This window comes from Solea solea, chromosome 18, assembly GCF_958295425.1.
Source record: "Solea solea chromosome 18, fSolSol10.1, whole genome shotgun sequence".
In the NCBI taxonomy this organism is placed as follows: Eukaryota; Metazoa; Chordata; class Actinopteri; order Pleuronectiformes; family Soleidae; genus Solea; species Solea solea.
In genome coordinates this window covers 7,833,933-7,857,013 of record NC_081151.1, presented here as the reverse complement: position 1 = coordinate 7,857,013, position 23,081 = coordinate 7,833,933, and the positions used below count along the sequence as shown (strand labels likewise).

The 23,081-nt window shown below is 40.0% G+C and overlaps 1 protein-coding gene across 2 annotated transcripts; it reads right to left on the bottom strand.

Moving 5' to 3' along the window:
* Nucleotides 1-1,857: 1,857 nt before the first annotated feature.
* si:ch73-242m19.1 (uncharacterized) lies at nucleotides 1,858-23,073 on the bottom strand. Of its 2 annotated transcripts, none has more exons than XM_058614750.1 (46): nucleotides 22,458-23,073; nucleotides 21,314-21,386; nucleotides 21,076-21,186; nucleotides 20,872-20,985; nucleotides 20,397-20,594; nucleotides 20,191-20,272; nucleotides 19,903-20,045; nucleotides 19,655-19,807; nucleotides 19,125-19,226; nucleotides 18,876-19,046; nucleotides 18,680-18,756; nucleotides 18,304-18,421; nucleotides 18,017-18,220; nucleotides 17,432-17,770; nucleotides 17,122-17,322; nucleotides 16,736-16,857; nucleotides 16,421-16,649; nucleotides 16,131-16,333; nucleotides 15,646-15,792; nucleotides 15,299-15,392; nucleotides 15,070-15,204; nucleotides 14,558-14,652; nucleotides 14,374-14,479; nucleotides 14,226-14,275; nucleotides 13,953-14,129; nucleotides 13,099-13,207; nucleotides 12,514-12,691; nucleotides 12,221-12,359; nucleotides 11,235-11,388; nucleotides 11,046-11,141; nucleotides 10,347-10,511; nucleotides 9,974-10,194; nucleotides 9,357-9,495; nucleotides 9,159-9,282; nucleotides 8,966-9,075; nucleotides 8,712-8,861; nucleotides 8,544-8,591; nucleotides 8,230-8,397; nucleotides 7,862-8,014; nucleotides 7,619-7,753; nucleotides 6,965-7,117; nucleotides 5,807-6,016; nucleotides 5,249-5,323; nucleotides 5,059-5,121; nucleotides 4,129-4,244; nucleotides 1,858-3,491 (listed from the first exon to the last, which is right to left on the bottom strand). In XM_058614750.1, the coding sequence occupies exons 1-46, from the start codon at nucleotides 22,559-22,561 to the stop codon at nucleotides 3,437-3,439; spliced, it is 6,309 nt and encodes a 2,102-aa protein (XP_058470733.1). In that variant the 5' UTR covers nucleotides 22,562-23,073; the 3' UTR covers nucleotides 1,858-3,436. The 2 variants fall into 2 exon arrangements, with proteins under 2 accessions (XP_058470733.1, XP_058470732.1); XM_058614749.1 differs by having other exon boundaries at nucleotides 5,203-5,323; nucleotides 22,458-23,071.
* Nucleotides 23,074-23,081: the final 8 nt, after the last annotated feature.

Sequence of the window (23,081 nt, the reverse complement as noted above, 5' to 3'; positions counted from 1 at the left end):
CGTGTCGGAGGTAAGAATATTAACCACTACACCCACTTTGTGGACAGATACTATAGTATGTTGTCCTAAATGACACCAAAACACCATAGTATAGTATGTCGTCCAAAATCAGTCAAAAACGTCATAGTATAGCATGTCGTCCAAAATCAGTCAAATAAGTCATAGTATAGCATGTCGTCCAAAATCAGTCAAAAACGTCCTAGTATAGTATGTCGTCCAAAATCAGTCAAAAAAGTCATACTATAGTATGTCGTCCAAAAACAGTCAAAAAAGTCATAGTATAGCATGTCATCCAAAATCAGTCAAAAAAGTCATAGTATAGCATGTCGTCTAAAATCAGTGAAAAAAGTCATACTATAGCATGACGTCTAAAATCGGTCAAAAAGTCATAGTATAGCATGTCGTCCAAAATCGGTCAAAAACGTCATAGTATAGCATGTCGTCCAAAATCAGTCAAAAAAGTCATAGTATAGCATGTCGTCCAAAATCGGTCAAAAACGTCATAGTATAGCATGTCGTCCAAAATCAGTCAAAAAAGTCATAGTATAGTATGTCGTACAAAATGACCAAACACATCTAAGGATTGTAGAGGGCACTGGTTTCAACCAGGTCTTGAACCCGGATCTTTCGTGTCAGAGGTAAGAATATTAACCACTACACCCACTTTGTGGACAGATACTATAGTATGTTGTCCTAAATGACACCAAAACACCATAGTATAGTATGTCGTCCAAAATCAGTCAAAAACGTCATAGTATAGCATGTCGTCCAAAATCAGTCAAATAAGTCATAGTATAGCATGTCGTCCAAAATCAGTCAAAAACGTCCTAGTATAGTATGTCGTCCAAAATCAGTCAAAAAAGTCATACTATAGTATGTCGTCCAAAAACAGTCAAAAAAGTCATAGTATAGCATGTCGTCCAAAATCAGTTAAAATAGTCATAATATAGTATGTCGTCCAAAATCAGTTAAAATAGTCATAATATAGTATGTCGTCCAAAATCAGTCAAAAATGTCATAGTATAGCATGTTGTCCAAAATCAGTCAAAAAAGTCATACTTTAGTATGTTGTCCAAAATCAGTCAAAAAAGTCATAGTATAGCTTGTCGTCCAAAATCAGTCAAAAAAGTCATAGTATAGCATGTCGTCCAAAATCAGTCAAAAACGTCATAGTATAGCATGTCGTCCAAAATCAGTCAAAAAAGTCATAGTATAGCATGTCATCCAAAATCAGTCAAAAAAGTCATACTATAGCATGACGTCCAAAATCAGTCAAAAAAGTCATACTATAGCATGTCGTCCAAAATCAGTTAAAATAGTCATAATATAGTATGTCGTCCAAAATCGGTCAAAAAAGTCATAATATAGTATGTCGTCCAAAATCAGTCAAAAAAGTCATAGTATAGCATGTCGTCCAAAATCAGTTAAAATAGTCATAATATAGTATGTCGTCCAAAATCAGTCAAAAAAGTCATTGTATAGTATGTCGTCCAAAATCGGTCAAAAAAGTCATAGTATAGCATGTCGTCAAAAATCAGTTAAAATAGTCATAATATAGTATGTCGTCAAAAATCAGTTAAAATAGTCATAGTATAGTATGTCGTCCAAAATCAGTCAAAAAGTCATTGTATAGTATGTCGTCCAAAATCGGTCAAAAAAGTCATAGTATAGCATGTCGTCAAAAAAGTCCTAGGTTAGTATGTCGTCCAAAATAAGTCACCTTTATTTATAGCCGCCAGCTTGTGGTGTCCACAAGGTGGCAGGATCAATTTTACAGGTGTGGGATTGTGTGTAGGCTATCAGCTGACTCTACAACAGGAGAAAGAGTGTTTTTGTTTACATTAAATCTTGAACTCAAAATCTTCAGATCATCATAGGATTTGAACTCCCTTCCTCAGATCACTTAACTTATTTTATGTGATCATCTCTCCCTGTCAGAAACATCCCCAGTGCTGAAGGTGGTCCAGTGGTCAAGGACGTTGAATCGCTATTTGAAACATCATGGGTTCAAAGCCCACTGGAGGTATGTGTCTCTGTTTGTTTTTGTGTGTGTGTGTGTGTCTGTCTGGGTCTTTCAAAAAAACAAAAAACTGTCAAAACAACTTCCAAAAACCGAACCCAAACTAAAACGCGCCGTTTCGTTCATTCACTCGCGTCATTTCAATTTCAACGTGGAGTCCAACTTCATCATCAATAACTTGGTGAAAATGGGGGGACAGAGCTAGCCTTGAAAGGGCTTGAAAAAGCCTCAAAAGTGCTATCTGGCATATTTGTTGACTAATGAGCAAAGAAAGAATGTTAAAATAGAACAGTTTGGGTTTTTGACATGTGGCTGTACAAGATTCAAACACTGTAACACAAACTCAACACTGTAGTGCAGGGCAACTCAAACACAAATATTAAAGGACCACAAAGACATTTTTCAATGAGACAAAGGTCCATTTATTGTAGTCGGTCAAAGCCATACACCATAATACCATTATGAGAAAAAAATAAAATGCAATTTTTAATTTGCAATTTCCAAATCCAAATAACTACTCAAACAAAACAAAACAAACCACAAAGGGTTGCCATGCCAACACATCTTTAATCAATCGATTACCAGCCAGAATTTGCTGTTTGTCGTCGTGTCATAGATGTGACAAAAATCCTACTTGATACGTCAATTAAAGTGTGTTTATTTTTATTGTACAATTTAAAATTGTTAATTGCATGTCATAATTTAATATGTCGTCCAAAAAGTCATAATTTAGTCATCATACTCTTGTAAAATCTTGGATATTTTTTTAAATAACAACAATAACATTTGTATTTGATGGACACAAATGTTTGTCATGCTCTTCACAGCTCTTGCATAGATTAAAACAAACAAAAGACAAAAAAAGAAGTTAATATTGGTCAAGTTCTCAGCTGTTCAGCAGATTTTCTTGCAACTCGGTATTTTAATAAATCCCAGGGAACACTACACATTACAAAGCAGTAATAATATGGTAATAATAGAGTATTAAGTTTGTAATAGGGCAGTAATATTATGCAATTGCGAAGTAATAACTTGATAATAACAATGGACAATGTTCGTGGGCCATACATTTGCTAGTATTGCTCTGATAGCAGCCTACAGTGACTTGATGTTACATCCCAACTACAAAATGAACACCATACTATCACCATGTTGTTACTGTACGTTAATGAGTGGCCGATTCCCATTTACGGCATGTTAGTGTCAGTGTCAGACGTGCCGTTCCTCACAGCGATAGATTGTGAGGTAAGAATACGGCGGATCTTCTCAGGTCATTGTCTCAGCCTTTGAAATGAGACTTTGCTCACCCACGGCTGGAAAACAAACATTAAACGAGTGTGCCACAGTCTGCTCGTCAAACAGTAGCTACACCCGTTTGACCTGTTGTACACCTGCTGAACACCTTGCTGTGCTTTTTTAGAAAAAGTTCATTTCACAGCTCTGGCAACGGGACACGCAGGCGAGATGGATCCTGGAAGAGAGACAAAGAATACTTTGAATTTGGATTCATACAAGGACAGTTTAGCAATTTATTTATCTTTTTTTTTTTTTTAAGAGATAGCAGTTAGTCACAGGGAGCAACTTTCAGTTGAATGAATGTCTGTGGGAGAATGAGCTTGTGCTTCACACTTGATTTAAAACGCCAGTACACATTTTGTCTGTAACTCATGTTAATGGTCTCAATCACTTCAAAACAGGAGCTCATTTTGCAAATGGAAGAATACAACCAGTCTGGGGCTGTAACTGACGATTATTATTGTTCATTATATTTTCAAAATGTCTGAAAATGTTTGAAAATATGTTCTCACTTTGTCCACAAACCAAACGATTTCATTGTTATATGGATTAAAAAAAACAGAAAATATTCATCCATTTAATAAGCTGAAAACTCAGAGAAAAACACTGAAACCGATCAAATCAATTATCAAAATTGTTGGCAATTAATTTAGTAATCAGTTATTAATAGATTAAATGTTGCAGCCCTAATCTAGGCTATGATGAAATATTTATATAGGTTTGGTTTTTGTTTGTCTAACGAGGCAGAATATTGCATATTGGATCTTGAAGTGTCGTCTTCATCGTCACAATTAAACTGTAGTTGAACTCACTGCCGTGGGTCTGTTGATTCTCGCGTTTGAACGACTCCAGGTTGTTTCCGCTCTCGCTCGTCTTTGCTCTGACGCGAGTTCCTGAAACGCAGCGGAGTTTGTGAGCCTGTGCAGACCTGAGACACAAACGGGACAGAGACCAGAGATTTAGCGTCTCTGTGCGTGGAAACATCATCGCCTGTAATCATCTGATACCTTTTTTATTTCACTCCTGAACTGCATTTTGGTGAAATTCTGAGAAAAACATTATTTCCTCAGAATTCTGACTTTTTCTTTAATCTCAGAATTCTGATCTTTTTCCTCAAAATGCTGACTTTTTCTTTATTCTCAGAATTCTGACTTTTTTCCTAAGAATTCTGACTTTAATCTCAGAATTATGACTTTTTCTTTAATTTCGGAATTCTTACTTTTTCCTCAGAATTCTGACTTTAATCTCGAATTCTGGCTTTTTCCTTAATCTCAGAATTCTGACTTTTTCTTTAATCTCAGAATTCATGTTTCTTCCATGTGGCCCTAATACTCTTCGGTAGACAGCAAATCAGAGAAAGAGACCAGAGCTTTAGCTTCTCTGAGTGTGGAAACATCATCGTCTGTAATCATCTGATACCCTCTTTATTTCACTCCTGAACTTTCACTCACCTTTTGGTGACATTCCTCAAAAAAAATTTTTTCTTTAATCTCAGAATTCTGACTTTTTTCCTCAAAATTCTGACTTTAATCTCAGAATTATGGCTTTTTTCCTAAGATTATGACTTTCTTCTCAGAATTATCACTTTTTTCTCAAAATTCTGACTTTTTCTTTAATCTCAGAATTCTGGCTTTAATCTCGAATTCTGTCTTTTTCCTTAATCTCAGAATTCATGTTAATTGATGATTTTTTTTTAGGCTTTTTTTGAGGCTAATAATATTGTACTGTGGTAATGACACCACCTGCTGAGGGACTCCTTGTGCTCCATCTGCTGACTGACGGCGTGTAAGCAGTCCTGCTTTGTCCTGTTACAAAACAGAAACAGACAGAAATTGACTAAATGTTAAATAGTCCAGTAGGACAGAGTTACTGTGACACTTGTGTACCTATTGTGGACGTGCTCCTGGAGAAAGCTGCTTCCATGTCGTTCACCTGGTTTTGCAGCTTGTCCACCTGCTGAAAGGCTTCTTGTTTGAGGCAGCGCTCCTGGTGTAGCTGGCCCTTCACCTGCACCAACACAGGTACACATTTATTTAAGGACTTTTGTTTTTTTGTGATGCTCACTTGATGTCTCCACTGTAATATCTATTTTCATTATTCCTAAATATCTTTGGCGATCCTGTGACTTTGTCTTTGCTCTACCAGTCAATCATAAACATCATAATTTCAGCTTAAAAAAACCCCCACATTTTTTATTTTTACTGTAGTTCAACAAATTGATGGAAACACCGAAATTCTTCCTCATTTGTTTTTTAAGTCGCTAAACGTGTACATTTTTGTACAAGCTAAAGATCGTCATCACCTCAAACACTTAAAAGACAGAAGCAGTCTTTTCAACTTCTCATTCAAATGAGTTTATTACAAATTTTTAAATCAATAAAATTGTGGCCTTAAAAACCAACAGTCATTTGAAATCTTGTATAGATACAGTACTTGTTTTTCACAGGACAGTCATGATATGTGGTCACACTATAAACAGGATTGACAGACCTGCCGGATCTCCTTGGCGCTGCGTTGTCTCTGAAACTGGCTCATCTTGCTGTCTCTGTCCAGCTGCTCACTGATGTCTCGGAGCTGTCTGTCTCTGTCCTCCACGTCCGCTCTCATTTGTTGCTGGTTCTGCAGTCGGTAAGTGTCCACCTCCCGCCTGCTGCGGGCCTCCTGGGCAGACTGATGCCTGGCTGCCTGCAGTTCCTCTGTCTGTGATCGTGGGGATGGAGTTAATACATCTAAGAGGTGATCAGCAACTCTCTCTCTGTTCAAGTACGACCACTTAAAATATCTTTATTTTTTGTATTAGAGTATAATAATCTCTATTAATATATTTTCTTACATAAAAACACAAATACAGAGAATTAAACATGAGCGTGACTAGCCTTAAAAAAAATATATATATATATATATCAGCTAAAATCCAGAAATGCGACGATAAAAGTATGAAATAAAATTTAGATTTAAAGGCATTTACTGACTGAATGACAATTTGTGCCAGTTGCACACAAACAAGCTTCTGTACACACTGGTCTGTGATTATTTATTAAAATACAAACTTTATTTTGTATCACTCCATTGAAAAGAATGTGTGACATACAGTGATTAACACATTTATTAGACCACCTGTTATGAAAATGAGAACACATATCTTTTAGAAATCTTTCAAAAAACGTGTTAAAAACTGAAAATGTTACTGTTATTTATTTATTTATCTAATAAACAAACTGGATTTATAGTCAAATCTGAGCCGGCTCACTGTGCTCCTTCTCTGAGAAGTTAGAAATTAATCTAGTAAATAACTATAATTTGACATCTTAATCATCTTTTTTTTGTAAAACAGTAAATCTGAAAATTCATGGACAACAATAGTAATTATATTTTAACACTAAAAATATCATTTTAGTTAAAGAGTTTCTACATACTGGTGTATTAACCATTACAGAAATATAAAAACGATTCTGATAATAACCAATGCTGTTAATGTAGGGCCAGCTATGGCATAAACCTTAGATTGTGTGGTGGTCTAAGGACTGTTGATATATATATATATATATATATATATATATATATATATATAAATAAATAAATGTATATATCAACGTGTAAGTTATGTGTATTTTTACAAGTATTACGAGTGTCTGGGATCTGGCGTACCTTCTTGCTGAGCAGCTTTTTGGTGCGGCTGCACTCGTCCTGACTGCAGTTCAACATCCGCCGAGCGGCGTCCAGCTCCTCCCGCAGGACGATCACCTCCTCCTCTGCCACCGTCTTCACTCTGACGGCCCCGGTGCGACTCATGATCTCCCTCTGGACACAAAAGGCAACAATGGTCAGTGTGACGCTCTTATAATGACGCTCCTAACAGTGTTAGAATAAAAAAATGGTACAGTGTATGACAGTGAGAAAAAACTAAATATATCAGGATATTAAATAATGATCTAAGGACTAAATGATGATATATGAGTAGAAACATATTGAACTGATTTAAAACAAATCAGTCAATAAATTAAAAAAAAAAACGAAATTAAGACAAAAAGTAAATTACATGTACATATATACAGTACATATGGGTCTTCTACTACAAAATGATACAGTCATTTTATCTATTAATGTATATTATTGTACATAATTTAGCAGTTTTTTTTAAGGATTTCAGTAAGAATTGAATTCATTATAAAAAGCAATAAAAATGTGAGGGAACTTCATCCATTTGGATTTGTGTATGTAGCACTTTGACATTACGAGGATCGTGTTTCTTATCCTTTTATTGTATGTGATATTATAAGAAATGAGTTGAGTTCTTCTGACCTGCTGAGTCTGAAGCAGCCGTCGGTGAAGCTTCTCCTGCTCGACCACCTGCCGCCATCGACTCAGAGCCTTGAGTTTACAGAGCAGAGGCGTCAGCTGGCTGTTCTCCAGGCTCAAATCCTGGACTTCTTCCTTCTAAAATACAGAGATAAGACACAAAATCATCTTCTCTTAATGTCATTTTTACATGTTAAATGATTCACACACACACACACACACACACGAAGGTCCTGTTGTCTGTACCTTTGCCTGTGTCACAGTGAGTGCCTCGTTGTCTCTGGTGCAGCCGTACTTCTCTTTGAGCTTCATAATTCTGTCCACTCCCTCTTCTCTGATCCTGCTCACCATCACACTCACGTCCTGCTTCGTCTGCCGCTGATGATCGTCTAGTCTGGCCTGGAATAAAGACGAGTGTGTGTGTGTGTGTTTGACGACACACGAAAGGCCTCAGTTGTATGTTTTAAAAGGACAAGTGTCCATGTTTAAATGAATAATCGCTTTAAAATCAAAAAAATCCTTCAGAATTCGTATTTGTTTGGTGCTTTCCAAGCAGAATGTGTTTATCTTCATAAAAATAAAATTAAATAAAATACAGTTTTAGAATTTCTCACCTGTAGCTGAATGCAGGTAGAGACGAGCTGTCGCACCACGTGGTTGTAACGTTCTTTAAATTGGAGACCGAGCTGCTCTTCTAGAGAACGTTTCTCGTCTTGGAGGTGAGCGACTTGGGCCTGCAGCGCGGAGATCTCCAGCATCATCTCACGACAGGAAAACAACGCCTGTGGAACAATAACACCACATGGGATCCTTTTAAAAGAAGTTCTTCTGAATGAAACGGCTGACCTCTAAGCTGTCAGAGGACAGAAAAAGCTATAAATTAGAGCTAGTGTTAATGTTGGAGAGTAAAAAAATCTTAAGTGCCTACCTCTCTGTGAGCCCCCTTTGTCTGAAACTGCTTAAGAGCCTTTAAATCCTATAGTTAAAATAGAGAAAAAGATACATTTAGATTAAAATGGAAGAGATATAAGTTAATGGTAGCATCCGGTGGTGAATCAATGACATATCGGCAGGAGATGAACTGGACATGACGTACTTGTTCTGTCTGGTGCAGTAGCAGAGTCTCCTGCTGCAGGATTTGCTCGTAGAAGTGCGAGTAGAGCAGGAAGCTGCGACGCTCTCGCTCCATCAGCGCAGAGCCGAGGTGAGTGAGACACGCCTGCAGGTGACTCACGGAGACTTTCACCTGAAAGACGAAACGTTATTATCTCTCTGTCAAGTATGACTTTAGCGTATTGCACCTGTAAATACAGTATACAGTTAGTGTAAGCACTGTTCTTTGCTGTGCACCTGTCCCTCCACCTGCTCCTCTCCCTCCATCAGCTGCTTCACAAACGTCTCCACAATCTGCGGCCGCTCTGGAGACAAGCTGTGCTTCGGCGGGACTTTTTTCCACAGATCTCGACCAAACGCAGGAAAAATTATTGTTAATAACTGCAACTATGCATAAGGTGGCAGAGTGAAAGTAGCATCTGGTGGTTACCCGTTGGGAGGCACGACGTATCGTGACGCGTTCGCTCCGAAACCGCCAGACTCAGCTCCGTGTTGATCCTCCTCTGCACGGCCTTGATCATGTCACACTCAGTGCTCTCCAGCAGCCTGTGAAGCTGAGACCAGGACATTTTCATTTTGTGACGTAACAAGGTGTTGTTGTGAAGACATGTGTGTGTTGCTCTCGTACCTGCCAGGCTTTCACATCAGTTTCTGAGGCTCCAGGAGGAGGCAGAAAAGACTGGCTGCCAGAAATGAGAACCTCATAGTCGCGCTCTTTACCCATCGTCAGTGCCAAAGCTTTCATACTGGGGTAAAAGATCTCGGCTCTGGAAAGCAAACATGGGATTAAATAATTACTGTTCTAGCAAATCGCCTATTAAAAATCAGCATGTACATTTGTCATCAAAAGCCAAATATAACCTTCCATAAGCTATAGCTCAGGAGATTTTAATTGTGTTATATGGTCTTTATCAACAGATGATATTTGTCCACTTATATTGAGCAAACTCCATCTACTCAGGCCAATATTCATCTCAAATATGGAAAACATTAAATCCAAGTGGTGTGTTGAGAGAAATGTGCATATTATTTTGAATATTTAAAAAGCACACCAAAACAGGAATAGTCATATAAAATACAAGAAAGCATCAAAATCTTATTTTTAAAACAGCAGTTTCCTCCGTTTTCTCTACAATGTGGTGTTTCGGTAATTTACTGATCACTGAACTACTTTATAATATGATCTCATGACCAAAGAAAGAAAAGGAAAAATGAAAATGAAAATAAAAAAATGATGTTTTTTACCTGTAGAGATTGACAAACTGCTGGTACAAACTAGGCGTACTGAACACGTCTGGGCCCAAACGTCTTTGAGCCCAGTTTTCCTTGAAGACCTGAAGCTGCTTTGTCAGCAGGAGGAAACCTTTCATCACAGACTGCATTTGAACCGGGTCCTGCAGAGGAGGAGTGGAGTCGGACGCACACGTCTTCGCCTCTACTTCAGCTTCAGAGCATCCTTTTCCGCCCTGAAATTAAGACAAAACACAACGTAATCTAACGTAATCTGACGTAATCTGACGTATAACAAATAAAAACAGCAGTCCTGTACATTATAAGATAATAAGATTCACAAGAGTCTTGGAGCCTGGATTAAACAACTTGAAAACAGGTGTTTTACATTGTTAGGTTGTCTGTCGTGTAGACTGCCGTCCTTGTTGCCATGGAGACGGACAGGCTCTGTGTCTCTCCCGCTGTTCAGGACGTCCTCCAGGAGCAGCGACACGCCGAGGATCGCTGCGTTGGCCTGGAGTCTGCTGCAGTCCTTCAGACCGCTCAGACACACCTGCAGGAGAACAACAGTCGTCTGTGTTACCTGCCTTTACCTGCTTCAAATGTGTTATTTATTATTTATTTCATTAGACCATTTTCAGTGCAACAGATTCAGCCCAGCGATTCAATCACAGCTAATGTCTGAACCGAAGTCATCCACGAACAAAAGAACTTGCAAAAACGAGCATAAAGGTTGCAAAAAGGTTACTGAAAGGGTTATTTATAAAAACACTATATGTAATTTATTTATTTAATATAGGATGTCTTGCGTAATCTATATTAGCTGATGATTTCTTCCATGGACGGTGCTTGTGTCTGAAAATTAAAGGTTTTCTACTCCGTGGAGCGACAGCTCACAAACGACAATTAAAGCAGTTAAAGCAGTAGTATGTAACTTTTAAATATAAACAAATGTTGTTTTTGAGTTTTGGTGACAGAAGTTAGCCACTGGCGCTTTAGGCATCCTTTTCTGGGGACTAAGGATATTTTTAGAATGTGGTTGATGGAGAAACGTCGAAAAATGACATGTGGTGTTGTTGTACAGTACCTGCATGCAGTATTCAATGGGTGGTAAGTCCCAAACACGCAGAGGAAACAACCCATGAGAGGCTATGAAACTTCTCCAGGAGTACATCCTCTGTGCCTGCAGAGGAAAATCAACAGGAAAACACACATAACTCCCTTCTCTTTACTGTGTATACACTTGTTTTTTCTGGGTGTTCAGAACTGAACTAACCTGGCGGCTTCCAGCGTCCAGAGGTCGAGGAATAGGCAGCGTGACGCTGAACACGTGAGCTGGAGCAGTGTCACTGAGCAGAGGCAGCGCAGTCGCCATGTTGTCGCTCACACTCTGGTGAGAAGCGGCATCGCCCGAGGAGAGGAACGCCTCCCTGAACACAACACAACACAACACATGACACAAAGAGAGATTTAAAAAAGGCATTTTATCCTTTTTTTATTTAGGCCCAGTCAAAGAGGCAGGATAATTAAAAGCATAACAAAGGCAAGCAGATACAAGAGCAACAATAAAATAATAATCATGATGATAACATAAGATAAGAATTATAGTGAGAGAGTGAGAGTTATAATAACCTTTGTTTATATGAAACTTTTCATATCAAGGTACTTGACTATAAAACATAATTATTTTAAAATGTTTTTTTATCCAATCCTTTTAATATAAAATAATGAACAATTATTACTTGTTGCTTGCTTATTTGTTTTAATTATGATCCCAGGAACTGTAATTATCTGACTACTATATGCATGGAATGAAGCATTAAGGAGATTAAGGAGGATTGCTATGAGAAAAGGAGCAAAAAGAAAGACATTTTAAAAGGTCCAGTGTGTGACATACAAACAATTGGGTGGGAAATGCTTTCCCGCTGTGAATGACATTCTGGTCCATTTAAAGCAGACGAAAAAGCTCTGGTGTGAAAGCTTATTAAGCCTTTTTTGTGTGCTTTAGGAAAGGGTCTTGCTAAATGGAAGCTGCCATTACCTAACCCAACCAGCCAGAGATTGCATTTTGCATTTTGAAGCTTACTAAGCAAACAAGAAAGAAAGAATACTTGACATCCTTGGTGGTAAGAGAAGGCCCCTGTCGTTCCCTTGGTAAAAGGGAGGTGGGAGCAGAGGAGTCACCATTACTGATTCTTACACACTGGACCTTTTTAGATGAGAGTTAAAAGCTGTAATAGATGAAATGATGTAATTGCTGACCTGATGAGGAGTCGGACAGCAGTGTCGAACTGCAGGAGGAGAACCTGCCTGCGCAGCTGCAGCAGACGGCCGACAGAGGCGGGACTGCTGGGATCAGACAGACGCTCGACCTGTCGCTGGATCTCCAGCAGCTCTGCTCCTATAATACAAGCAGAAGACGTAACGTGATTGCCGCCATCGATCGGGTTTATATCGGTCTCTTTATTGACAGTCAGTGCTGATGTTTAATAAACGATTCAAATGTGACTTAGTACTAAGATTTCCATGAGGTCAGGTGTCAAACATCGACGTACCAATGCCTTCGGCGCCTCCCCAGTCGGCTGCGAGACGTGAGCCCGGCGCCTCCCGCTCTCTCCTCCAGCTGCAGGAGTTTTCAGTGTTTCCCAGTCGAGAGAAACTCACCAGGTAACAGACGATGTCATGAAGAGCTGAAACTATGTGTAGAGTGTGATGGAGCGCTGCGGCGCAGGCCTGTCAAACGGAGAATTTAAATTACAGACAAACTCCAGAGCATCAAGACCAGTGTTCACTATTTTTTTATGAATAGAATCCTTTTGCATTTATCATTTTATTTTTGAAATGATGTGAAATATCATCATAAATATTATTATTTCAATGTCTTTTTGTCAAAAAGTTTGACTTTTTTTCACTTGAGCGGCCCCCTACTGACCAAACTAGACACTCAGTGGCCCCTCAGGTCATTTAAGTCTGAGACCCCTGATTTAGACCATAAAAATAAAGTGGAAAACCAAGCAGTGAAATGATGAACTGGTTTCACCACTGCCTTTAAAAGAATTCATGAATCCTTGAGTTTGAAAGTGAAAGCAGCTAAATGTATCGCCTGCTGCGTCGGTGTATTAATAATGCACGAGCCTCACCGGAGCTTCTAGCGCTCTGAACATGTGAAGCACTTCAGAGAAGTGAGGGATGACCCACAGGCTGACGAGAGTTTTGCCGTCTGCAGACAACAGCTGACGCCGAGAGGTGCTGAGTGAGGGAAACACAAGAGAAAACACATCTGTGCTGTGACGCTGAAGAGTCTAACCACATATTTACCTCCACAGACAATATTTAGAGGGTGGAAATGCATCATTGTTCCCTGAAATCATTTATTTATGTTTAATTATGAATATTAATCAGTACATAGTATAGTTGTTGTCCTTTAGATGTACAGCTGTGTAATAAGAGTTTCGGTCCTCAGACACTGCACTTTAAATAATCCTATAAACTCATGAGGGTTTGGCACTTTTGTGCAGGAAATGAAACGATAAAAACGTTGCTCGTATCCATTTGCACTGATGTTTCTGCCGTTGTCACTTTCACTTAAACGCCAGGTGACTTTAAATTGTAAGTATTTTCCTGGAAGATGTTTTGTTTTTCTTTGTTGTTGTTTGTTTTTTTATTCTCAAATTTGCATACTGGCAACACACTGTTGATATCCTGTATATGTATATATCTCTCTATATACATATCTATATATAGCTATAGCTATAGCTATATATATATATATATATATATATATATATATATATATATATATATATATATATATATATATATATATCTATAGAGAAGAATATATATATCTATATATATATATATAGAGAGAGAGAGAGAGAGAGAGAGATATCTCTATATATAGAAAGAGAGATATATATATATATATATATATATATATATATATATATATATATATATATGTATAATTCCATAATATTCCAGCTGGTTGTACCTGGGCTCAGAGCAGATGTCGGCTCCAAAGTTCAGAAAACCTTTGTTCTCGTCGGTTAGTTCCGTCATGAAGTGAGACTGACGCACGGACGGGACGTCGTCCAAGAGAGAAGTGAGACTGTAGTAATATGCAACGATCTGAGCTCGCACACAATACTGCGATATGTGTGCGCTGAATCTGTGGAGACATTGACAGACAGACAGTGGAACCTTTGAATAAAGTCTTGTTTCAAAGCAAGCTAAATATTTTTGGGTTGTTTTTTTTTTCCTGTACCTTCTGACAAAGTCAATTATGAGGCTCCTTTTGATCTTTGCTTCTTCCTCCTGCACAGGGAGAGAAATTCATTTTAGCTTCATGGACAAATGATCACATTCATCACGCTGCTCATGTTTCGAGAAATCTACCACCGTGTGCAACCCACTGAGGTTCTTACTTGACCCCCCACGGCCTGTTTCTTCTTCATAAATGAGTTGAGCATCTCATCACGCAGACACACTTTTTCCAGCTGTATGGACACAAAGACCTGTCTGGAGTCAAAAACAAGATTGTATGTGTTACAGAAGCAGTCACTAATGTTATCTGTTCTTCAACGAAGGAAAACCTACCTCTGATTTGTGGTGGTGAGAGTTCTCATAGAGTGTTTGGAGTCAAATCCCGTTGCGGATTTTACATCTTTATCAAAATGACAGGATTCTCTGCTCTGCAAAAAACAAAGAAAAAATACAAAGGACCTGAAATAAGACTCTTAATAATCATAATTATACAATTATATATTTAGTTGTCAAGCTCAAGTTTTATCTACTTTGTAAACAGTATTTTAGCCTTGTGGGTTTAAAGCTAAGGGTTGGGGCCCTGTCCGAGGGTCACAAAGTAAATCTGAGCAGTCCTGGGATGATTCATGATAAATATTGGATGATATTTTGTTTCTTTAAATAAAATCATGTGACGTGTATAGAGGATAAAACATTCTTAAGGACATGAAATTGATTGATTAGTGTAAAAATTGTCTACTAATGAGGTAGAATTAAGAACCTTTATGGAATGTTTGCATATCAGGTAACTAGGGATTCCAGCTGGTGAGTAAATGTAAGAAGCATCACAACTGAAGAACACACACCTCCGCTGATGATGTCACACTTCCGGCCCAATGGCAAAGACAAGCCACTTTCACGGCACTTATCAGGGCGTTTTTCTGAGCGACCTGACAGGCCAGAGTCACCTGGAGGTTCTCAACGCTCTGTGTGTTCATAAGCTACAAAAAAAGTAAAAAAAAGGAGGAAAAACATGTTTATTCATGTGCTTGGGTTATTTATGTTCCAGCTCCGGTGTTTTTGTTTTTAACATACACGAAGAACTGCGTCCTCTGAGGCGAAGCTAAACTTCCCGATCTGGTCCTCGTCCAGTTCCTGGACACTCAGAGGCAGGTGGGAGGGGGTGAACCTGCAGCAGAATGTGCACTTTAATCCCCTTTTGAACATACTTCAGTGCTCATGTGGGAAAGCAGAAATAAGTGAGCACATGAGCAGAGGCAGGACTAAGAGGTAAAGAAAATACATAGACAGTATTTCTGGATTCTCTGCAAGACAAATCCTGACATCTGTTCTGGATTAGTTAAGAACATAATTTGATCTGTTTTTAACATCGAAAAGGACACAATAATAATGGGAATAAGACTTGTAGTAGTTTTATTTGCCTGTCCACAGGAGTGTCATCGTCCCGCGTCGCTGTGATAAAAGTCGCCTCTGTTTGGTCTTTCTCCTCAGCGTCTTCAAACTTCACCGGCCTTAGATACAGGTGGAACTCATCGAGGCTGAGCTCCGAGGCTACGTTTTTGTACAACCTGGAAAAAATACAAGAACGTAACAGCCTGATATAATACTGAACTTCATTCATTCATGTAATGTTGTTTATCAATCAAAGAGAGTCAGGTTTTTCCTGTCCTGTGCCGCTAAAGCAGCCCCAACATCCTTTCTCGTGTGTGATTTGTTGCCTCAAAGAAAGAAGGCTCTTGGTTTGAATACTGGTTCAACCAGTGAGCATGTTCCTGCCATGACTGTGTGGATGTGTATCGTATCGTATCGTATTTTTGCCATTTCCATTTAAAGACAAAAGACTGAAGTGAATTTCCGTCAGAGATGTTAAACAAATGTACAGTGCACAAATAATCAGTGTCTTAACTGTGCCAGATGTGCAGTCTCAGAGGCCGACTCCAGCAGTCGATGGCGGATGGTGATGAGCTCCAGCAGCTTTAAGAAAATGTCCACAGCAAACGACTGTTTCTCTCTGCCCTGCTTCACGTCCATCTCCTCTTCAGATTTGTTTAACGTCAGCCCCAGCTTTAGGACCAAACCTGGATCCTCGAAAAACACACCTGAGAACAGCTGAGAGTGGAGGACAGGAAGCTAGAACTAAGTAAAACTACTTCACTTCATTTGAAAAAGAATCTAGAAAGAAGAAAGAAAACGTACATCCTTTTGTATTTGAGCGCCGTAGGAGGCTCCAGGTGAAGCCAGGTTGCTCCAGCTCTGCAGGGCCTGACGCAGGAGCTTCTGTCGCAGGATGAGTTTGTCAGAGACGCTCGTGGCTCGGCGCAGCTGACACAGCTCTGTGTGAGCCTGGACCAAACCATGATGGACTGCCGAGGCCAGACAGAGGGACGGGTGAACCTCCAGAAGGAATGTGTTCATAAGTGCGGGGCTGCACACAGACAAGAAGGTGGAAACAGAGGTGTTCACGCCACAAAGTGATGAAGAGTGATGGAGTGACTTCTGTAGTTAACTCACCTGCTGCCTCCAAGTGAGACGGAATGTTTAGGAACGTAGTTTAGTGGCAGACCGTAGTCATAAATGGAGCCTTTATCATCGCCTCTCCAGACGCGCTGGAGGTACAGGCGCTGTTTTTCAATCTGTCACAAAATGCAAAAAAAAAACAAAGATACAAGTGAGAGAAATTGTGGCTGCTTTTACACAGAGATGTATTTTCACTAAACCAGAGATTAAAATAGATTAAGAAATTTGATTAGAATTAGAAAAAAGGCCATCACGACTTCCCAGAGCCCAAAGGTAATTCCAAAAATAACTAACTGCTGCATGTTTAATTCAAAGTATGTATATTTTTACATTTGAGTTAACTGTTAACACGTGACTGACTGAAAATCTAATGTTTTCACCTGGTTATCCAGAATGCTTTTGATCAGCTGCTGGTGACTGCGCAGACAGTCTATCTCAGCCCTGTAGGCCTGAAAGAAGTAATCCTGGTTCAGGTCCAGCTGTGGTCGACTGTGCATGATATCAGTGATAACTCGAGCCAGCGCAAACCTTTCCTCGGTCCCCGCTGAGTGCTGGTAGGCTTCACAGTAACAGTTTAAGAGCTGGAGGAGAAACAAGAATCCAAATGTTCGTGAAAAGAAGTTGATGCAATTAGTAAATGAGAGGACAGACATAAATCACATCAGCCGTGCTTGTGATTCACGTCTGTACCTGTACTTTGCTCTCCAAAAATTCGGTCTCGCACGACCACAGGTCGAGAAGCACTGCAACTCGGTCCACATGTGCCCCAGCCCAGGAGTCGAGGTCAGACGGGGACGTGGCCGTGGCAGATTCCTTGGCTTTTCCCATCTTCTGAATCATGTTTCTTCGGAGGAAGTGCGAGCCGACGAGGAGGAGCTCATCCTCCAGCTCGTCCAGGTCGTTCAGAGCTGCGTCGTACACGATGTAAAACCCTCGCTGGTCCTGAGTGTGGATGAAACGCCCCTGGGTGCTGTAGAAATCATGAAGGTTCTCCACCTCGACAAACTCCATAAACTCTGAGCAGTGAACCTGGAATAAAATGAAGGCGTACATCCGTTTTTTTGTTTGCTATATTTCAGATCATGGCATCTGTGTCAAAATCACCTTTTTTTTTTTTTACCCCTCTCATTAGATTTCATTGTAACAATGTGTCAATAAGAGACTTAAAGGAGGTCGTCTATCAGGTCATGAAGGAAGACAAGATACAGGAATTCCCGCAGCTGCTTACGAGTGGTCACATAAATACAGATCCATGAGGAACACGTGAGTCTGTACCTTATAGTCGACAGGAGTGTTGTGGTTGAATTGCAGCGACCCGAGGCCCCCTGCCTCCCCTCTCCCCCCTCTGGCCGCGTTCATCCAGCCCGTTTCCTCCGCTGTGCTGAGAAGCTCTCTGTCCTCGTGCTGCAGACCAGACAGCTCAAAGGTCAAAGTCCTCTCCACAGAGCGCAGGTAGTTCAGCATCGCCAGAGAAACACGCTGCGTGACACAAACACACACGAACGAAATGCCATTCACGTTTATTTCGCTATCATTTATTGTGTTGACCGTGTTTTCCTCACCTGGAGCTCTCGGAGTTTGAGATGACGCAGGTAAACCAGGGACAGGTGAGCACCTTTGGTCACGATGGGATCCGAGATGCCTTCTTCTAAACTGTCATCCAGATCCACAAGCTGCAGTCTGTTTTCAGAAGAGAGAGACACTTCGGATATTTCTAACCACCACAAGACCTGGTAAATCTCTGTGTTGTAATCTTCAATATATTTTGGATTAATCAACTGCGAAGTCTAAAAAAAGATTAGCAAACACAACATCTCATTTTAAGATTATGTGTTTTATCTAAAGCTGAAAACAAAGAACATTTAAGAAGCAAGGACCAGATGCATAAAGTACATAAAAACAAACTTATTAAGTGTTTGAATTTCTTCGGTCACATACCTTTCAGTTGTCGACCTCTGACTCTTTGAACTCCTGTCGTTTCCTCCTGTGCCTCTGGAAGAGTGACTCTGTGTTTCCTGTCAGGACAAATGTCACGTTTAATTGTTAATTTAACGTCAGTTCTGAGCACAGTGAAGATGCTGCTGCTGCTGCTGCTGCTGTCGTGTCTGTGGTCATGAAAGTGGAGGATACATGCCTGAGTTACACTGGTGGACGAGTAAATACTCCTCCAGATGTCAGAGATTTTCTGTCGCTTTGTCTTACTGCAGTGTGACAGTGAGAGACACGAGGTCAGCGTGGATGGCGGATCACAGACGTGAGCGGCGTGGTCTTTTAGAGCCGAGGCCACTCGGTGCAGATCTGAGACCTGATCAGATACAGAAACATGAATACACAGTTAAACAAATAGAGGTTGTGTGTGTATTTATTTCACGTCACGGTTCACCTGAAGAAAGCTGCAGTGCGTCCTCAGCAGCTCGTCCACACATTTGTTCTCTCTCAGCCTCGTGACGGTCTTCTGCTGCCAAGGATCCTGTCTGGGTTTCACCTAAAAAAAAAGACATAATCATTCAAAGTCATATGAAAACAGGGTTGATTGTAATTCTCAGTTTAGTCAGCAGTGGAGAAAAAAGGAGGCATTTGCTGGTGCCCAGTTTGTCCCCCAGCGACCTCTCATGTGGACGATAAAGCGGTAGAAGAGGGACGGATGGGTGCCATATAGATACACAATCACATAATTTGTGACAAAAAGCCTGAGGGCATAAACTGGTAAAAGAAAGAAAGAAAGAAAGACAGAAAGAAAAATAGAAAGAAAAATAATAAACCAACCACTATCTCATATTTTATCTCTGCTGATGCTTTTTGACCATGTTTGGTTTTCAGGGACAATTTATTTAAGATTTAGAGTCCAGTAATAGCTGTTGGAATATGGATCTGTGTAACTGACAGCAGCGTGTGGACTGATGATGCTGTTACCTGAATGAACGGGATCCAGTTGGCCTCCTTCCTCAGAGCCATGTTCCCACTCTTCCTCCCCCACTGGCTCTCTTCGACCTCTGCAGAGTCGTACCGCGGAAACGTTCTCATCTGCTCCTGTCGTCTGAAGATTGTTCTGAACTCCCTCCACACCTTGAGACACGATAACATGACTCATGTGGTTTGGAATACATCAACAGAGGAACTCAGTTATATAACAGAAAAAAACAAAACAAAAAAAATATTACCGTGCTGAACATCTCCATCTCATCTGCAGTGGTCCGCAGTTTCCCAGTGTCATAAGACAGGTGGAAATAGGTGAGTAACGACTGAAGCTCGGGTAGAAAATCTTGCAGGTGAACAGAGAGGAGGGGAACGTTCTCAGCTTGTCCTGAGATTTAATGAAACAACTTAAATTATTCATTATTTTTGGAAAAGTGTACTTCCCAACCTCAGTTTCCCCTGAGACGAGAAATATCTTCATTCTTTTTTTTGTTACGTGCCCACCAGTGACACTTTCCAGGTTTGACTCTCACCATCAATCTGATGCAAAGATTCTGCCTCCTGAAATTCTCCTCCTTTATCTTTCCTTTCACAGGCCGGTATATAGTGCAACACCTGTAGAAATGATGATAATAATAATACTAATAATGATAAAAACAAACCCCAAAAATATAGAATGCTCTCTTAATAAATAAAACACATTGTGTAAAAGGTGAAAAGAAGGTGGATTATTTTTTACCGTGAGGAAGCTGTGAATGGTTCGGACAGAGTGCAGATGACAGAGCAGCCATCGCAGGTAAATGACCACGTCGTCCTGCGTCAGCGGGTGGGTGGAGTCTCCGTTCTGAGCAGTCGGGATCTTCTCTGTGCTCGCAGACAGCCGTCGAGCTCTCTGAACACTGTGCTCATACTCACAGGTGATGTATGAAACCTGATCCTGACACAAAACAAGGATTATTTTCTCTTATCCTGCAAAGAATTACATTAACAATGTTCATTTCTACATGTATTCTTATATTTTGTCAAAGCCTGAAAAGACACCATCCTGTAACAATGAGTCTTAATATGTTATATTCAAAGCAATATGTTAAAGTATGATGTGATTCATGATTGGTAGAAGTTACAGTATCATGTTAGCATCTTAATTGTTATTTTGAACCTTAACAACCATCCTTCACAGTGTCTGCGTTACAAGAACAAGATGTTTCTCTCACTCTGTAATGAGGATAAAGCTTCTCAATGATGCTGCTGTGGCGGCAAAATCTCCTCCATCTCAGCATGAGCAGATATTTGACCTGAGCCAAGTGATAGGATCTGTCCACGTAAAACTGTGAAACACATACATGTTTGTTTGAATGACTTTTCTCCGTTGCTATCGTTGGTATTCATGCTTCCAGGAGTGACTGTGCTGTTCTCACCTGGTGCAGGAGGAGAGGCAGGTTGTCAGGCGTGTGCTCGAGAGTCAAGCAGCTCTCCAGCTCTCTGTGCATCACGTCAGCCTGAGAATGAACGGGCAGAGCTTCAGCCACCTGCAACCAGGAAACTGTGTTATTTAAAAAAGAATTTCAGGTTCTTTGGCTGAGTTTATAAAATGAACACATGCCCCGACTGCCGCCTGTGACGAATACAAAACAAGGGTTCTGTTTCGGTTCTCACCTGCAGGCCTCTCCTTAGTGCACGTTCCCTCTCCACACGGAAGAAGGAAATATCTTTAGGAGGCAAAACAGAACTGAAACAAAAACTTGAAATTAATTAATGCAATTCATTCATTCATTCAGAGATTAAAACAAGTGTAAGTATTAAATTCCATTTAGCTCTGCGTCAGTCTCAAGGTCTTGTAGTGCATACTGTGAAAGGATGTGGAACACTTAATGTTACCACCTGCCTATGATACTGTAGAAGTTTGACAGTTCAATACAAGACAAGGACATTTTGACCTGACGTATAGAAGAGGAGGTGGAATTCATCATCTACAGGAGCATTGACTTATAGCAGAGGTCTCAAACTCGCGGCCCGAGGACCACATGCGCCCCCCCAATTGATTCCAACATCAAGTTATCAAGTCATGAGTTATTTCTGTATATATTTTTTTATTTAAAGATTCTTTGACATTAATTAATAATCTTTATTATGGACTCGAAAAAGTGGTCCACTCTCATACACATACACACTTAACATACAAGACAAAACCAAGTAGACAAACAGCCAAACAATTAATATAAAATACAGTAATTTGTCACTGTTAGTTTAGAAGTACTTTCATTGTACATTATCATTCCATTATCAAAACAATTTTTTTTTTTTTTTAAATCCGTGATATCATTTATGACATAATTGTAAGCTCTTATCTCCCCCTGTATTTAGAAAATGTGTACACAAATTTCAAGTTTTAAATTTTTTTTCAAATTCTAAACAGTGCAGGTGCATTGAGGACATAGATCTTTGGTTTATTTGGACAGGTTTACGATCTTGGCATATTTTAATCTCAGATTTAAACCAACACAGTGAAAGACCTGTGTGGTTTAAGTCTGACGATCAAACAATAGGCAACATACACCAAAGAATTAAAGACATTTATGCGTAAGGGTGAACTTTAATCTGTTTAAAACAGTTTTAACACTTTTAACAGACACAGGTATAAGTGATTAATTGTGTGCAAAATGATTATATGTTGATGTTTCCTGCTTTACTACAAATGTATATCCTGACAGATAAAGGGATTTAAATCAGGAAAAATGCTTTAATGTTTTCAGCCGTTGTCTGACAGTTTGTAGATGAAACAATCCCAAAACTTTCACACCTGGATGTTTTGAAGGCGCCTGCTCCCTGTTGGAATCCATTCTCCTCGATTTCAGCGTGTAGTGCGGAGATTTGATGCGACAGCTCTGCCTCCATCTGCTCCATCCTCACAGAGGAAGAAACTCTGTACTCTTCACACAGGACTCACACACACACACACAGACACACACACCCTCTTCTTTTACGGGATCAAAAACATCCAGCAAATGAAAGATATTTTAAACATTTGACACTTGGTGAAGTCCTGCTAAATCTCTGCCTCCATGTTGACTTGTTGTGTTGTATCCATGGAGACGAATGCAGCTCTCTGCACAGTAACTGCATGTGATCAGCAGAGGGCTCTAACATTGCACGGATTACACTGCAGTGCTCCTTTCCTTCAGGAAGCGATGACGTCAACGCTGTCGGGCTTTTCAGATCATTACATTACAACGATGTGTCATACACAAAACATAAATGATAAATCATGCAGAGGGCAGCAGTTGACGAGCAGCGCGTACCTCAGCCATTGGAGCTCCTACATTCAAAAACCTTGACTTAATTGAGCAGCTCCACTCTTCTTGGATACAGTATGTGATTGGCTCTCGGGCGGGGATGTGATTGTCCAATAGCAAATCACCTCCAC

Bases quoted from the DNA above. Each gene is read 5' to 3' on its own strand.
- si:ch73-242m19.1 (XM_058614749.1), bottom strand. From the start codon at position 22,561: ATGGAGCAGATGGAGGCAGAGCTGTCGCATCAAATCTCCGCACTACAC. The intron at 20,595-20,871 runs GTGAGAGAAACA...GTTTTGTGTCAG, and splicing joins AGCTTTATCCTCATTACAGA to GATCAGGTTTCATACATCAC. The intron at 18,757-18,875 runs GCATGTATCCTC...TTGTCCTGACAG, and splicing joins CGTCCACCAGTGTAACTCAG to GAAACACAGAGTCACTCTTC.